Source organism: Mus caroli, unplaced genomic scaffold (genome assembly GCF_978045245.1).
Source record: "Mus caroli unplaced genomic scaffold, Mus_caroli_1 scaffold_13, whole genome shotgun sequence".
In the NCBI taxonomy this organism is placed as follows: Eukaryota; Metazoa; Chordata; class Mammalia; order Rodentia; family Muridae; genus Mus; species Mus caroli.
This window is the reverse complement of record NW_028227268.1, coordinates 35,358,053-35,376,031: the sequence shown is the minus strand read 5'-3', so window position 1 is coordinate 35,376,031 and position 17,979 is coordinate 35,358,053. Positions and strand designations below refer to the sequence as shown.

Sequence of the window (17,979 nt, the reverse complement as noted above, 5' to 3'; positions counted from 1 at the left end):
TAGAGAAGGAAACATTTAAAAGCTTAATTTTGTAGGCTCATAGGCTGTGACTGAAGAGGTATAGCTGGGGCCAGTTCTTGAACGGAGATATGGAAAGCTCTGTCTTTAGTAGAAGAGTGGGCTGCTCAGGAAGAAACTTGATCCCAGCCTCATAGCACAGACTGCTGTGAGGACAGAGTAAGATTCCCACAGGGCCAGGCCTGGGCACAGAGCCTGCTGCAGATGAGTGCTCCGCTCTGTAAGTGCAGTCTCCTCCGCTGCCTTCCTTCCAGATGGGCCTCACAGCACCATCTTGTTTAAGAGTACGAAGAACAGAGGATTCTTTTCCATTTGCCTGGCCATCTTTGCTCTCTTTGCATAGTAACTAGTCCTTTATCCTTTGTTTTGCTAGGGTGTCATGTAACACAGCCTGGTTTGTAACTCACTACATAGCCAAGCTGACTCTGAACTCCTGATATTCCTTGTTTCTGTATCCTAAGTGCGAGGATGGCAGGGGTGTGCCTTCACCACCATGTCCAGTGTTAGACAGCGGAGGAGACTGCTCACAGGTCTACTGCAGTAAATATTCTTCTGGAAGGTTACTTAATACCTGTGGGGGTTTGTACTGTACTTCTTATTAGTCAATTCCTCAGTAAATGACACAGGAACACTGTCTCATTTATTTAAAAAGCTGTTGTAATTTATTTAAAAACTTTTTTGTTGTTGTTGTTTTTTTGTTTTTTGTTTTTTTCGAGACAGGGTTTCTCTGTATAGCCCTGGTTGTCCTGGAACTCACTTTGTAGACCAGGCTGGCCTTGAACTCAGAAATTTGCCTGCCTCTGCCTCCCAAGTGGTGGGATTAAAGGCGTGCGCCACCACGCCCGGCTTAGAAAACTTTTAAAAAATGAAAATAATTGTTGGACTGTGCAGGCTCTGAGCTGTGCTAATCCCTCCACCTGTTAAAGCCCATGCAGTGCCAGTTGTTCGCAGTCTGATGTCTCCTGGGCTGCTTTTGCTCAGTCTGTAAATTTAGTAGTGCCTTAAATTAATCACGCTATTTTTGAAGATAGAGTGACAACATTATTTCTAATGAACAAGATTACATCTTGTGAGATGGAGCAGCCCTAGAATCACTTCATTTCCTATGGAGAGTAGCATCTCACTATTTTGGGAAAAGCTCTGTCCCTTTGAACGTCTGCTCTTGTCATGATGATGATGATGACAGGGAGATAGAGATTGCCTGTTATTTCTGAATCTCTAAAATAAATTTAGGCACTAGAGAGTTAAAACTCATTAAATGCAGTTTATAATGATTAGATGTAAAGTAATGGTATTTTTATAATCAAAATTTAATTATTTTGCCTCCTTAGCGCTGGCTGACAGAGCAAAGAGCTCAGTGTCCTCACTGTCGGTAAGTGTTTTGCCGTTTGTATCTATGGAGCCTGGTAAGAGTCAGAGGATGCCTGGGATGTGTAAAACCCCCTACCCCATCCAACCCTACAGCTTCCCACATTTTTTTTCCTCAGGGGTAAAGTTGAGTAGAAAATGATGAGTAGCTCTAGGAAAAGAAGTGCAGAACCTGTATACCTGACTAAACTTTATGTTGAATGTATATTTTGTGATTGTGTTGTGCCCTTGTTTTTCTCACATAATTTTGCGAAACTTCCTTAACTTTTTAATTTGAAACAAAAATGTAACTGGGCTTGGTAACTTAAACTTTGATCTCAGAACTCAGGAGGCTGAGGCAAGAGGTTTGCCATGTGAGGCCAGCCTGAGTTGTAATATGAGACCTAATTTCAACTGGGGGAAAAATCACTTTCATAAGAAATGGATAGGCATGCTATTCTTGTATGCAAGTGGTTATGTATATTCTTACATACTTTTTTTTTTTTAAACCTCACAGATATAGTACCTACTGTTTATGATTATCTTGCTTGTTGTTTGTTTACTCTTTGATAGGTTTTTATGTAGCCCAGGCTGGCCTCCACCTATAAAGACACACTCCTGACATCCATACCCCTAACCCACCTATACTTTCTGAATGATAGGATTTATAGACATGTGGTCCATCCCTGTCTTTAGGGTTTTTTTGTTTTTGTTTTTGTCTTTGTTTTTTAAGATTTATTTATTTTATGTATATGAGTACACACTGTAGCTGTACAGATGGTTGTGAGCCTTCATCTGGTTGTTGGGTATTGAATTTAGGACCTCGGCTCCCTCCGGTTAACCTCGCTCACTCCGACCAATCCCGCTTGCTCAGTCCCTGCTCACTCAGGGCCTGCTCACTCTAGCCTAAAGATGTATTTATTATTATAAATAGGTACATTGTAGCTGTCTTGAGACAGGGTTGTAAGCCACCATGTAGTTGCTGAGATTTGAACTCAGGACCTTCGGAAGAGCAATCAGTGCTCTTACCTGCTGAGCCATCTCACCAGCCCCTTCCCTTATAATTTGCTTTTTTTTCCTCTCCTAAAATCAGTTGATGTATTTTACAGATGGTATACCAAGACTTTTATGCTTTCAAGACTTTTAAACAAGTGTTTGAAAACCTTCTTTATAAGGATCCCTGGACTTACGTGTTACAGGAAATTTGGTCACACTGTGAACCCCGAGATTATGTTATTTACTGAAAAATCTTGTTTCTAGTTGTAGTGTGACTCACCCTTAGCATATACCTTTAATCTCTCTGGCTGGAATATAGACAGGCCCTCAGTATATACCTTTAATGTCAAACAATGAAGGTAAAATTAGTTTGTAGAGGGAAGCACCTATGTTTGAAAATGATGTCTAATTCAGTAGCAGACAAAGTGATGAATCAGAGAAAGATTCAACAGAATAGGATATGCCCAACTTTCACAAGAAGAGAGAGGGAACGGAAGCTACATACCAAAGCAGTGCAGAGAGAAAAGGAAAAGAGGCAGTTTTACCAGGAGAGTTTTACAGAGACAGGTTGAAGAGACACAGGTAAAGACAGAATGAACAGAGAATGAGAAGGAGCCAGACAATTAGAACATATTGTCAAAGTTAGTATGAGGCCAAGCAGAGCAATTCAGGAGATGCCAAGAGAGAGAAGCCAGATTGAAGAACAGGCGAACAAGCCAGCCAGAACTCAGAAAGAACTAGGAAGGGTAAGCTTATTCAGCAGTTGCCTCAGAGGCTGAAATCTAGGCCTAGGTGAGATTGTATGGAGGCTAGAAATTCCCAGGACTAGGCCTCGGTTAGCTGCCTGAAGCAACAAGCCTCTGAGAGGACAATCGCAATAGGAGAATGAAAGTTCGGTTTTACACCGTGTTCCTATTGAGAGGTGTTTAGTTCGCTTCGTTTCTGGTTACTTTAGGCTACAGTGGCACCTGCTGCTTTTCTTTTTCTCGTTTCTTTATGAGAAGAGCAGCACTGTAAATGAGAATTTGCAGTTGTGTTGGTGGTCCTCTTCTACATCCAGTCTACTGTGGCCTATGAAGTTTGGCTAGTGTGACTAGTGATATTTAGTTTTTTGTTTATTGAGAGAGTTTTGCTATGTAGCCCAGGTGGGCCTCATCGTCTGGCCTCTGATTTCTGAGTGCTGGGTTACACTATAGGAATGTGTTGCTTTTTTGTTTGTTTGTTTTGTTTTGTTTTGTGGGTTTTTTTGTTTGCTTTTTTGTAAATGAGGTAGCTGTATTTGCTAGGGATTGTAACTGATTGTTGTTGTTTTGGTGGTCTATGGCTTGAACCTAGGAATTAATTCATACTGATGGCATGTATATACAGCTTCTGAACTATGCTCCAAGCCCATGGTATCATTTTGTACAGGCAAATTTAGGCAAAGAAATTCAAAATAAATAACTTGAGTTATCACTGTTGCTATTTAGTTGGTACATTTTTTTTATGTGTGTGATGTATGAATACGATAAAAATAAATTCCATTGCCTTTTTACTTTTTTGACACAGAACCTTACTGTGTAGACCAGGCTAGCCTGGAACTCATTATTTCAGCAAAACTGTCCTTGAAAGCTTCAGTTCTGTAACCTTAATGATAAGATTACAGATATGCTTTTTCATATCAGCTTTTACTGTTTTTTATAATAATATTGTGCTCTATTTTTAGGAATACTTAGTCTAGAAAAATCTTGGACGTCTGAGTTAGATATACAGGTATGGATTGTTTCTTCTTTTCAGTGCTCCACTCCAGCTACGGGAACTGGTGAACTGTCGTTGGGCGGAAGAAGTGACACAGCAGCTTGACACTCTCCAGCTGTGTAGTCTCACCAAACATGAAGAAAATGAGAAAGACAAGTACGTAGTTCTTGGGTTTTGTTTACTAGTTAATAGAATATACCATGTGCTGTTTTAATGACACTATCTATACATATATTTAAATAATTGGTTTGTATGTGTAATTGCTAAGGTATATCTATATATATGGGGTACTGTGGATTTATCCTGGGGCCACATGCAAAGTAAGTGCCCACTGCCTTTAACTCCAAGACCTAGTGACACAACATTGCTTTTTTTCTTTTCTTTTTTCTTCTTCTTTTTTTTTTTTTGTTTTTGTTTTTGTTTTTCGAGGCAGGGTTTCTCTGTATAGCCCTGACTGTCCTGGAACTCACTTTGTAGACCAGGCTGGCCTCGAACTCAGAAATCCTCCTGCCTCTGCCTCCTGAGTGCTGGGATTAAAGGCATGTGCCACCACTGCCTGGCGATACAACATTGCTATTTCTCTTTTATCTGTAAATGAGAAAGTTCATCTTTCATTTATTTGTTCCTTACTATTTAACTTACTGTTGTTTAACTTTTCATGACCACTCAGCCACCTCATCCACAGGACTGTAGAAAGTGCTGTGCTAGATTAGGGAATACAAAGGTAAATAAATATATTATTTCTATTTAACTGATTAACAGGAACACAGCAATAGCACAATGTTTTGGTCTTGTTAGAGTTAACAGTGGAACCAAATTTTATGTAGAAAAAGAATGAGCTGGTTTATATTGCATGTTTACAGATATTGGTTATTAGGGTAGGTCAGAAGTGGAAATTTAGGAGCGATTCCAGATTCCAGGAATGTCGAATGTTTAAAACTACAGTCATAACTGATTTTTACATATAGTATGTCAAACCAATAAGTTGAAACTTCAGGGGTGATTGGAAATAAAGCTTAGTCCCGTTCATTTATTGATGGGTCAGTGGTTAGGAGTGCATCCTGCTCTTGCAGGAGAAGCACGCTGGATTCCTATCACCCATGCCTCATGGCTCATGGCCCCTGTAACTCCAGCTCCAGGAGAATTCAAATCCAGTGCCCCTGGCCTCCATGGGCACACCCGCAGACAGACACACGTACACAAAATTTAAAGCAATAAAACATAATCTTTTTTTCAAAAGGAAAAGGAAACAGGACCACAGAAATGGGAGGAGCTAACTTTTACTTGTTTTTGGTTTTCTTGATACAGGCTTTTGCTGTGTATCTCAGATTGACCTTGAAGTCACTTTGTAGTTTAGCCATCCTTATGCCTGAGTCTCCTAAGTATAGAGATTACAGGCTTGTGCCACTGCTTAGTTGATGCCTGGCTTGCTAGTCCATAATTAAATGAAACTGGATGTTACTCACAGTACTGTTCTGGCAAAACTGGATTCTTAAGGCTGTTACTTTTTGGCATTGTGGTGGGCATACCAAAAAGAATAATTTAAATATAATAACACATTTCATTGTGACCACTTGAATGATTTCCACTGTAGGATGATGAACTGTCACTATTTGGAAAGGTCTTTTTTGTTGGGCTTTTAAATTTTTTATTAGTGCCTCTCATAAAAGGAATAAATGTCCTATAGTTTCCTCTTTTTTTTCTCTTTTTAAATTAAAAATTTTGAGCCTCAGCTTCCCGCGTTTATTACAGATATATGCCACACTATTCTGCTTTTGGGTTGTTTTATATATCATGTAAAGTAAGGGTCTGTATTAGTGTGCTGGGTCACTGGGTGGTTTAAATAGTATAAAAGTTTTGGTTTTTTTTTAGTTTTAGAGGCAGGAAAGCCAAGAGCAATGTATTTGATGAAGGGTTAGTTTCTAGTGAAGCCTCTTTACTTGACTTGCAAATAGCTGACATCTTGCAGTGTTACTTTAGAGGTTAAGGCCTCAGCATAAGAATTTTGGGAGAGACAGTTAAGTCTGTAGAAGAATTGAACTTCATTGTGGACATGTGGACATCTGTATTAAGAGAAAGTTTTAAATTGCATGTATTGACATTGTGCAGTTGAGATGCCTTGATTGTTATTGTCCCATTATAGAAAAATTGCTTGTAAATATACATATGCTTATGGAAAAGATTAACATGACCATCTTTTTCTTAAGCAGTAATGGGATAGCATTTATCATATATAGTGATGAAAGGAAGTGTTGTGTGTTTTATTGAGAAAGAAATCTACAATTTGGTTGTTTAAAATTTAGATTACTTTAAAGGTTTTGTTCTTATGTCATTGTTTAGCCTAATTTTTAGAAGCCACTCAATACATTTTTCTCTTTTTATGATGCTATAACCATTTCACATTACGTGATCTGTTTGCTTTAGCTTAGAAATTTGTTAAAAGTAACTGTCTTTTCTTTTTCATAATGAATAGATGTGAAAATCACCATGAAAAACTTAGTGTGTTTTGCTGGACTTGTAAGAAGTGTATCTGCCATCAGTGTGCACTTTGGGGAGGAATGGTGAGCAGAAGAAATGTTCTCTTTGGTTTACATACTAGCGGGCATGGATAAAAGTAAATGATTTAGATGGAATAAAGTCTCGTTTTTCTCTGGAGAATAAAAATGAGCCTCTTTGGGCAGGAGTGTAGATGTTGGCTATGAGACCTGATCACTTGGTGGTGTTGGGGACTGTGTTTTACAGATGTATGGGAGGCTGAGCTGGTTTAGTAGAGCTCAGTTCAGACAACTTTGAGTTTGAATTCTAATTTCCTGACTAGAAAAATAAATGATCACAATTTGATTCCTAAGCAAGTTTCATAAGAGGCTTAAGAGATAGTGACTTTTTCATCCTCAAAGTCACCATTTGTCCATATCATGTGGCTAAAGAGTTGGCTCAGCAGTTTAGAGCACTTACTGCTCTTGAAGAGGGCTTGGATTTAATTTTCAGCCTCACTTGGTGGCTTAAAACTGTCCATAACTCCATCTATATAACTATCTATACATCTGTGTATCTCTAGTTAAGGGTATCCAACATTGGATCTCTGTAGGGCACCAGGCATACATGTGGTATTCATATAAAACTTCATGCATATAAAATAAAATAAATCTAAAACAACAAAAAGTACACATTTTTTTTTTCTCAGAGACCAGAATGTTTGTTTGTTTGTTTTTTTTTTTTTTGCTAAACAAGATAACCCTCAATCAGTATTCTCACCCCAGCATGGTTTCTTTGTGTAGCCCTGGCTGTCCTAGAACTCTTATTAGACCAGACTGGCCTTGAACTCAGAGATCCACCTATCTCTGCCTCCAGAGTGCTGGATTAAAAGCATGTTTCCCCTTGCCCAGCTCCATTATTTTCTTAATGTCTTAATATTTAGACTCTTAAAAGGCATTGCTACATTGTCAGGGTAATTTTTGCAAACACTGGCCTGTTTTAAGAAGACAAAGGTGATACAAAAAGATGAAATTCATTTGAAAATATTTACCAGTTTATGATTGTCCATAGTGTTAAAGGAGAATGTAAATGTAGTTGGAATGTATGAAACCTCCTTACAGTACTCATGTTGATTTCTGTAGCATGGTGGACACACGTTTAAACCTTTGGCAGAAATTTATGAACAACATGTCACTAAAGTGAATGAAGAGGTAGCCAAACTTCGTCGACGTCTCATGGAGCTGATCAGCTTAGTTCAAGAAGTGGTAAGATTACTGTTACATAAGATTTATCATCCTTTTTTATTCTGTGATATATGTTCTTACAGAAATTAGATGGTGACATCAAGATTATCAAAGTTTAAAGATTTGATGGAATGATAAACCTCAAGTCTTAGCATCAAAAAGTAGAGAAATTTACACCCAGAGCTCTGGCGTATAGAGACAGTTGAGTGAGTGTGTGTGTGTGTGTATGTGTACTTATGCTATGGGCATATATGGAGGTCAGTGGACAAACTTTGTGGATTCTGGGGAGTGAACTGAGGTTGCCAGGATTGTACAGCAACTGCCCTAAGACACTGAACCATTTCCCTAGCCTGAGAATTGTCAGTAGTGTATTAGAAAAGCCTACTCTCGGTACAGAATTAATTGAATCTGTGCAAAGGCCCAATGTCAATCACAGGTGTCATTCATTCCTCAGGAGCCATCCACCTTGTATTTTGGGATAGGGTCTCTCACTGTTAATTGGAGGTCAACAATTAGGCTAGGCTGATGGGCCAGCAAGCCCCTAGAGATCCTGTTTCTGCCTCCACAGTACTGATTTAATGTGGATGCTGGGATCAAGCTTAGGCCCCTGTGTTCATGCAATATAAGTGTTTTACTAGCTGAGCCCATCTTCCAGCCCCAGTGACTTTTGCAATCATTCTTGTCTTTTTTTTTTTTTTTTTTTGGTAAGATTTCCAGCTTTAGGGAGGGCTTCTGCTATCAGTGAGTGAACTGTTTAAAAATACTTTTTTCTTTTAGGTTTTTTTTTTTTTTTTTTTTTGGTTTTTCAAGACAGGGTTTCTCTGTATAGCCCTGGCTGTCCTGGAACTCACTCTGTAGACCAGGCTGGCCTCGAACTCAGAAATCTGCCTTCCTCTGCCTCCCAAGTGCTGGGATTAAAGGTGTGCGTCACCACTGCCCAGCTTTTTGTTTTGTTTTGTTTTGTTTTGTTTTGTTTGAGACAGGGTTTCTCTATATAGTCTTGGCTGTCTTGGATTCATTTTATAGACCAGGCTGGCCTCAAACTCACAAAGATCCACCTGCCTCTGTCTTCTGAGTGCTGGAATTAAAAGCATGTGCTCTCTTTTTTGTCTTATATTTACAAATGTTTTATTGTATCTCATTAATAACCTACCAGCAAGTGTTCTCTTTTAACCCTTTGGGACTCAAGAACAAAATCATCATTTGTGACATTTTTTCCACCGTCTAGTTCATTAAATAGCATTACTGAATTGCATGTATGCTACCAAGTCCTTTTGAAAAGCATGCTAGCTGAATTGAATTTATCTTGCCTTGTCTGGCCATTATTAATTTCTCTTGGCAGCACTAGGAGGCTATTTTATGTTGAGAGTTCAACTTACATATAATAATAGTATATATAGACAAAACTGCGTTTTATTTTCTTTGGTACACTGATTTGAAGTCTAGTACATATATTTTGCAATCTTGGAAAAATCATTATCTTTTTGTATACAGTTCTGAAAACAATCTTTATAAACTAGAGAAAAGAAATGGATTCAGAAACATCATTTGTTGGGCATGGTGGCATAGACCTGTAATCCCAGCATTGGAGAGGTGGAGGCAAAAGGATTAGTTGAGGGCTTTCAGCTACATGGCAAGTTCTAGGCCAGCCTGGGATATATGAGACTCTGGAAAAACCCAAACAAAACAAAATTCCTTTTGTTTTAGGGTATTTTTGGATGTATACTGGCCATTTTGTTTTTAAATGTGTGTTTATGTGTACATGAGCATGCAGTCATGTACCATGACACTCTTGTGGAGATCAGAGGACAACTTACTAGTATTCACTCTCTCCACCATCTAGTTCATGGGGATTAAACTCGGGTCATCAGGCTTGGTGGGAAGTACCCTTTCCTACCAAACCATCTCTTCGGTCCTTTTGTCTTTATAGTAGTTTCTTTTGGGGAGGGAGGCATTTTGAGACAGGGTTTCTCTCTGTATAGCCCTGGCTATCCTGGAACTCACTTTGTAGACCAGGCTGGCCTCTAGCTCAGAAATCCACCTGCCTCTGCCTCCCAAGTGCTGGGATTAAAGGCACGCGCTTTATTGTAATGTATGTTTTTGCACATGTATGTGTTTGAGAACATGCATGTGGAGGTCTGAGGACAACTTGCAAGAGTTGGTTCTCTCTTACTGTGTGGGTCTTTGAGCTTGAACTTTGGTCATCATGGTTTGTGGTAGACACCTTTTCCTACTTATCTATCTCGCTTTGGTAGTTAGAGGACAACTTGAAGGAACTGGTTCTTTTTCTACTACATATATTCCAGGGATTGGGGTCAGGTTGTCAGGCCTTTTGGCAAACATCTTTTACCTTACTGACCCAAATTTACAGAATTTTAAAAAAGCAATGTTACCTACATAGTTATTAAAAATATTGGTTATGAATTTTAAAGATGCAATTAACTGAATTTAAGAGTAATCACGGCAGCTGCTGTAGAACTTGTGGCGGGAGAGTCCTTACGGAAGGAGACTCGAGGAGTGTGCACTGAGCGACACGGCCCTGAAGAGTGCAAAGCTCCTCGAGGTCTGGTGTCCAGAGAGGTGAAGCTGGTCCGAGCAAGGCCGGTGGAGAGCGGGAAATGGCCTGAGTTGTGTAGCCATCATGCCTCAAACCAGATCCCAGACACAAGCTACCATCGGTTTTCCGAAAAAGAAGCTATCTAATGCCCAGAAGAAAACCAACTCCCGGGACTGTGAAGTGAAACTTAGAAACGTCCAGCCTGTACCCACCACTCCGTGTGCAGACGTAAAACTTCTGCCTCTCAGTCCCCGAAAACGTTTGGGCGATGACAACCTGTGCAACACTCCCCGATTATCTCCCTGTTCTCCACCAAAGCTGGGCAAGAAAGAAAACGGACCCCCTCGCTCCCATACGTCGAAGGGGTGCAGATTAGTATTCGATGATGAGCCGACAGTTAAGGCTTCCCCCAAAAAAGAACAAGACAGAGTTCGCCAACACCAGATACGTTCCTCCTCCGCTCAGAGAAGTCCAGAGAGAGAAACAGATCCTGAGCAGAAATGTCCACCGGAGAAGGAGTCTGTGTGTATAAGACTGTTCAAGCAAGAAGGCACTTGCTGTCAGCAAGCAAAGCTTGTCCTGAATACAGCTGTCCCGGATCGGCTGCCTGCCAGAGAGCAGGAGATGGGTGTCATCAGGAATTTTCTGAAGGAGCACATCTGTGGGAAGAAAGCTGGCAGTCTCTACCTTTCTGGCGCTCCAGGAACTGGAAAAACTGCCTGTTTAAGCCGGATTCTGCAAGACTTCAAGGAAGTAAAAGGCTTTAAATCTATCCTGCTGAATTGCATGTCCCTGAGGAGTGCCCAGGCTGTGTTCCCAGCTATTGCTCAGGAGATTGGTCGGGAGGAGCTGTGCAGACCAGCTGGGAAGGACTTGATGAGAAAACTGGAAAAGCACTTGATGGTGGAGAAAGGCCCCATGATCGTATTGGTGTTGGACGAGATGGATCCGCTGGACAGCAAAGGGCAGGATGTATTATACACACTGTTTGAGTGGCCGTGGCTAAGCAACTCCCGATTGGTGCTCATTGGGATTGCTAATACCCTAGATCTCACGGACAGAATCCTGCCGAGACTTGAAGCTCGCGAAAACTGTAAGCCGCAGTTATTGAACTTCCCGCCTTATACCAGGAATCAGATAGCTGCCATCTTGCAGGATAGACTTAATCGGGTGTCAAAAGACCAGGTTCTGGACAGTGCTGCGATCCAGTTCTGTGCCCGCAAAGTGTCTGCTGTTTCAGGAGACATCCGTAAAGCACTGGATGTTTGCAGGTGAGCTATTGAAATTGTGGAGTCGGATGTCAGGAGCCAGACAGTCCTCAAACCACTCTCCGAAGGTAAATCACCCAGCAAGTCGCCGGTTCCCAAGCGCGTTGGTCTTGCTCACACATCCCAAGTCATTTCGGAAGTTGATGGGAATAGGGTGACTTTGAGCCAAGAAAACACACAGGATTCCCTTCCTCTCCAGCAGAAGATCCTGGTTTGCTCTTTGCTGCTCTTGACCAGGCGGCTGAAAATCAAAGAGGTCACCCTGGGGAAGTTATATGAAGCCTACAGTAGCATCTGTCGCAAACAGCAGGTGACGGCCGTAGACCAGTCTGAGTGTTTGTCCCTTTCAGGACTCCTGGAGTTCAGGGGCCTTGTGGGATTAAAGAAAAATAAGGAGAGCCGCCTCACCAAGGTGTCTCTGAAGATTGAAGAAAAGGAAATAGAACATGTCCTGAAAGGCAAAGCTTTCACTGGGAACATCCTCGCTGCTGGTCTGCCCTGAATGGCTCTCTTACTCACGGCGCTTGCAGGTGTCCCTCCCGCTGGCATTTGGCAGCCCCTGGAATCTTCATTTTAGTAAGGTCGTTTGGAAACAGTTACGGCCCTTTTTACTCCGCACCAGTAAATTTTAGTGTATGGATTCATGAGTGTTAGCGCTGGCTAATATCTTTGGCTCTTATTGGTTTTACCCATAAAAATGACTGAGTAGCTGGGTGTGGTGACTTTTATGCCTGTGATCCCAGCACTTGGGAAATAGAGTCAAGGGCCATCCTTTGCTACATAGTGAGCTTGAGCTGGCCAGGACTACATGAGACTCTGTAAAAAATAAAACCAGTGGCCCTTTTACTTTTCCCCTTTCACATTCCTAAACACAGTACCTATGAGTATATACAGACTTGTGTTGAAGAGTGTGTGTATGTATTACCTCTGTCTACAAAGGATATATTTTGTAAAGAACTTTGAAGTTTTGAAGGATGAAATGGAATGATCCAGGAAAATTTACAAGCCTACGTGGGAAGGGCATTATATTATGTTCAGAGGATGCCTCATTCATGTGACAGGTGTTGCTGCACTGGACTTTTTAAGGACTGATGAAGAGTCTCCCTTGCTCCCCACCAGGATGGGGGTGATGAGGAGAATAACTACAGATTGTGAATATATTTATTTTCAAGTTTAAAAAAAAAAAAAAGTAATTACAGTGATTGCATTATCATGTTCTTGCTTCTGTTGTAACGGACTTCAATTATAATTTGTCTTTTGTGTTTATCTTCTAGGAAAGAAATGTAGAAGCTGTAAGAAATGCAAAGGACGAGCGTGTTCGGGAAATTAGGAATGCGGTAGAGATGATGATTGCACGACTAGATACACAGCTGAAGAATAAGCTCATAACTCTCATGGGTGAGTCTACTTGCATTCTGTTGCCATGGTACCGTGATCTTGTTTGTGGTCCAGTCTTTAAGGAGTAAATTAATGAATTGATAGTAGGTAGGAATTTTAAGATTTTTAGGCAACTCTATGTTGTTTAATCTGACCACAAGTCTGGCTTCTGTTGGAATATAATCAAAGAGAAAACTTTTTCACAGCCATTGTATGAAAATCCTAAATGGTTTGTGAAACTTATTGATGGTTTTTTTTTTCCTCCCACAACTAAGAAAAGTTCCCACTACTGATGCCTTTAATCCCAGCACTCAGGAGGCAAAGGTAGGTGGATTTCTGTGTTTGAGGCCAGTCTGATCTAGAGTGAGTTCCTAGATGACCAGGGCTACACAAACCAAATCAAACCAAACAAACAAACAAAAGACTCCAGCCGATCAGCCAGGAAAGGTATCTACTCCTGAGCCTGATGAGCTCAGGTCAGTTTGCAGGGCGCTCATGATGGAGGAAGAGGACTTCCACAGTTGCCCTCTAACTGCCCTGCACGTGCTATGGCATGAGTCCCCACTCCCACAATAAGACATTTAACATTTATCCTTTGAGGTTTCTCTTTTTCTTTTCTTTTTTTTGAAACAGGGTCTCAGTGTGTAGGCCTGACTGTTCTAGAATACACTGTATAGATCAGGCTGACCACAAACTCAGATAGAGACCTACTTGCCCTTTTGTCTCCTGAGTGCTAGAATTAAAAGCATCACCATGCTTGGGTGGTTAAAGGAACATTAAAAGTACATAAGCCAATTAAAGTATTCTTCACTGTTAATATGATTTTGAATAGTAACCAAATGCATTTTTGCATGTAGCCTTGCTTAACTAAAAGTCATATATACCAGCAGTATAGATTTATAAAATTTAATTGAAGAAATATGTGTGTATTTGTGATAAATGCATGTATGTGTAAATATGCAAACTTGTGTGCATTTTGGGTATCTTGATCTCCCCCCCCCCTTTTTTTTTTTTTTTTTTTGGTTTTTCGAGACAGGGTTTCTCTGTATAGCCCTGGTTGTCCTGGCACTCACTTTGTAGACCAGGCTGGCCTCGAACTCAGAAATCCGCCTGCCTCTGCCTCCCGAGTGCTAGAATTAAAGACATGCACCACCACGCCCGGCTGATCCCTTTTTTTAATTTTTTTTAAAATAAAATTATAGCTATTTTATTTTATTTATTTATTTATTTATTTTGGTTTTTTGAGACAGGGTTTTTCTGTGCAGTCCTGGTTGTCTTGGAACTCACTCTGTAGACCAGGCTGGCCTCGAACTCAGAAATTCACCTGCCTGCCTCTGCCTCCCAAGTGCTGGGATTAAAGGTGTGCACCACCACCGCCCGGCTCAGTTATTTTATTTTTAGTTATATGGTTATGTATACCTGTGAGTGCAAGTGCCCCAGTAATCCAGAAGAGTGCATCAGCCTTTTTCCTAGAGCCGGAGTTGGTAGTTGTGAGCTGCTCTGTCAGAGGTGCTGGGAACCAAACTCCAATCCTCTGTAAGAGCAGCGTGTGTGCTTAACCACTGAGTTCGCTCTCCAGCTTCTTTTCTTTCTTTTTTTCTTTTTTTCTTTTTTCTTTTTTTTTTTTTTTTGTTTTTGTTTTTTCGAGACGGGGGTTTCTCTGTATAGCCCTGGCTGTCCTGGAACTCACTCTGTAGACCAGGCTGGCCTCGAACTCAGAAATCCGCCTGCCTCTGCCTCCCGAGTCCTGGAACTAAAGGCGTGGGCCATCACCGCCCGGCACCAGCTTCTTTTCTTGAGGCAGTGTTTATCACTGGGCCTGGGATGCTCTGTTTTGGCTGTCCTGCCTGACCCCTGAGATCCCAGGACCTGCTTGTCCCTGCTCCCTTCCCGAGCATCTACTGTTGCCCTGGCTAGGTCTTCAGGCCTGTGCAGCTGGTACTTTGCCCATTGAGCCAGCTTTGAGACAACTCCCCAAGTTTAGTATTCTTTCCCATTACAGTCATTGTCTTTGCTTTTGGGGTTTTTTAATTTTTTTAATTTTTTTTTTGAAAAGCTATTGTACTTTCTTTGTAGATTTTCTTTCTCTAGGGTTTGTGGGCTGACTTTGTCTTTTGTTCTTAAAAGACAGACTTTTTGTTGTAATTTAACATAAGCATCTTGTCAATTTACTGCATCCTTCTTTTAAGCAAAAGTTAAATTTTGGGAAGAAATTTCAGAACAATTAACTGAATGAAATTGTTATGTCAGCCACTTAAAGTGCTGTTCTCATTATAATGTTTATTTTTATTTATTTGTTTTGGTATATTGCAGATTCAACCTAAGACTGTCACTATATATATATTTATCATTCATTCATTCATTCATTCATTCATTTTAGATAGTGGCTCACATAGATTAGGCTGACCTCAAATTGGCAAAGTAGCCAAATATGAATTTGAATTCTTTTTTGTTGTTGTTGTCTTTTGTTTTTTGAGATAGTTTCTCAATGTAGCCCTGGATGTTCTAGAACTTGACCCATTGACCATACTGGCTTCAGACAAGAGTTCTGCCTGCCTGCCTGTCTCCTTCGTTCTGGGATTAGAGGTGTACATCAACAGCTGATGACCTTGAATTCTCGACCTTTTGTCTTCACCTTCTGTGTTCAGGGATTACAAGTTTTGCCATATCTGGTTTATGCTCAGCTGAGCATCAACCTAGCGCTTTGTGAATGACAGGCAAGCATTCTAACAATCTCTCAACCCATCCTGTCCGTTTTTTTAGATAAATTTTGTAGTCCTAAATTGAATTTCGCCTAAAAATAGGGTTACCTCCAATGTTCTACTTTCTAAGCTCCTTTTAGAAAGTATATTCAGCTGTTAAAGCTCCAGGAAAGTCATTGTGGGAACTGGAATGGAGTTCTGTTCGGTTGCCGTGGTTCTCTTTTACAGCGTGTGTTCACAGGAAGTTATCTCATGCTTTACCCAGCAGTGAACCTGAGTGTTGTTTTGCTCCTTTTAAACAGGTCAGAAGACATCTCTTACTCAAGAAACGGAGCTGTTGGAATCTTTACTTCAGGAGGTAGAACATCAGGTGATAAAATACGTTTGTTTATGTGCTGCTTAGTGAGTATTAGATATTAAACAGTACCCAAGAGCGGTTTCTGGGCAGGATGATTGATGTACAGCTGTGAATTGTGTGAGGCGGAGGCAAAAGTACCATGAGTTTGAGACCAGCCTATGTTACATAGGCTTTTGGGGCCATCCTAGGAAACATAGTACCTACACTGCATCCAAAAACTAATGTATTCATCCCTTTTTCATCCATCTCCCTCCTCCGGCTCCTCCTTCCTATTTGGTGAGGTAGCATCTCATACTGTGGCTTAGGATGGCCTTAAACTGGTGACACTCCTACCTTTGTTTTCAGGGGGCTTTGATTACAGGGTGTGGTGGTTTGAATGAGATGATTCATATTCTTAGGTATTTGAATTAGACCACAGTTGGTGTTGAAGTTTGGGGAGGCTTTGGAAGTGTGGCCTTGTCGGAGTAAGTAAAAACCTCCTGCTGTCTACCCCTCTTCTTTGCCCCTATTTGCTCTTACTACTTCCTGATTGTGGATAGAGATCTCAGCCCTCAGCTGTAGTTGCTACAGCTTCCCTGTCATGTTGGTGACTGACTCGTTCCCCTCTGACACTGTAGACCCCAGAGGAAACCTCCCTTTTATAGGTTCCCTTGGTCTGGCACTTTATTACAGCATTCAAAACATAACTAACATACACAGGTAAGACTATATCTTTTTTTTTTTTTTTAAAGATTTATTTATTGATTATATGTAAGTACACTGTAGCTGTCTTCAGACACTCCAGAAGAGGGCGCCAGATCTCGTTACGGATGGTTGTGAGCCACCATGTGGTTGCTGGGATTTGAACTCTGGACCTTCGGAAGAGCAGTCGGGTGCTCTTACCCACTGAGCCATCTCACCAGCCCCAGACTATATCTTTTTAAAATATTTCCCCCCACTTTCTGCTAGGATATTGGGAGAAAAGGAGATAGAAACTATGTCATCAAAAGATCTGTGTGCTATAGTGGAGATTTTTATAGAGTTGGTATTAGCTAATTGTTAAGATTTCTAAATAAGCCAAAACACAGTAACTCTTTTTTTAAGACTTTGAACTTTCTGTGTAGACAGGCTGGCCGCACACTCTTAGGTCTGCCTGAGTGTTGGGATTAAAATAAGTACCCCCTGCCTGTCTAAATTTACTTTGTTGGGAGGGATAATTCAGATATTTGCAAATTTATAAAAGGTGAAATTTCCCCATATGATTTAACTGGTAGTTTTTAGGTAAATGGTTATTGCCATTTACCTAAATATACTGACTGTTCTATTAAAGTTTAGCATTAAGAGAATACCTGTTGAGTTTCAGATAATAGGTATGTTTTATATTTTTTAAATTATGTATATATGTGTGGGTATGTACATGTGAGTACAGGTGCCTGTGGAGGCCAGAAGAGGGCATCAGGATCCCCTGTTATACTAGGTTGTGAGCCACCCAATGTGGGTGCTAAGAATTGTACTTGGGACCTCTGTAAGAGCAGTGCACCCTTTTTAACTGCTGAGCCCTCTCTCCAGCCCATGTTAGATGTTTGGGATATACTGCTGAACTCATTGGCAAAAAATCTCTCCTCATCAACACTTTGGGGAACGGTTAATAAACATACAGTAAAAACTATAATATCTCATAAATATCTGGCACATTCACTTGTCTTGAATTTACTTTTTTTGGAGTACTTGTGTTTTAAACGTAGGTGTGTGTGTGTGTGTGTGTGTGTGTGTGTGTGTGTGTGAGACAGAGAGAGGGAGAGAGAGAGTATATGAGAATGAGAATGACAGAATGAGAGAGAGTATTGGGTTTCAGATCAAGGACAAGAGGCTGAGGTGCATATATAACATGCCAAAGTGGGCCTGGCCTCCAGGTTCTCTC

General features: G+C 40.8%; 1 protein-coding gene and 1 pseudogene across 5 annotated transcripts in view; both read left to right on the top strand.

Annotated features, from left to right (window-relative positions):
• The window catches only part of Trim37 (tripartite motif containing 37), a 155,284-nt gene that overhangs the window by 8,953 nt on the left and 128,352 nt on the right, over positions 1-17,979 (top strand). For 4 of the 5 annotated variants that reach the window (XM_085829701.1, XM_085829700.1, XM_085829703.1 and 1 more), the window contains exons 3-8: positions 1,350-1,390; positions 4,138-4,254; positions 6,572-6,659; positions 7,716-7,838; positions 12,917-13,040; positions 16,024-16,091. In XM_085829701.1, the coding sequence (XP_085685827.1) occupies positions 1,350-1,390; positions 4,138-4,254; positions 6,572-6,659; positions 7,716-7,838; positions 12,917-13,040; positions 16,024-16,091 (561 nt within the window). The remainder of the gene's footprint in view (positions 1-1,349; positions 1,391-4,137; positions 4,255-6,571; positions 6,660-7,715; positions 7,839-12,916; positions 13,041-16,023; positions 16,092-17,979) is intronic. The other variant, XM_085829704.1, reaches the window with a different exon arrangement.
• LOC110304699 (DNA replication factor CDC6 pseudogene) lies at positions 10,381-12,530 on the top strand (annotated as a pseudogene).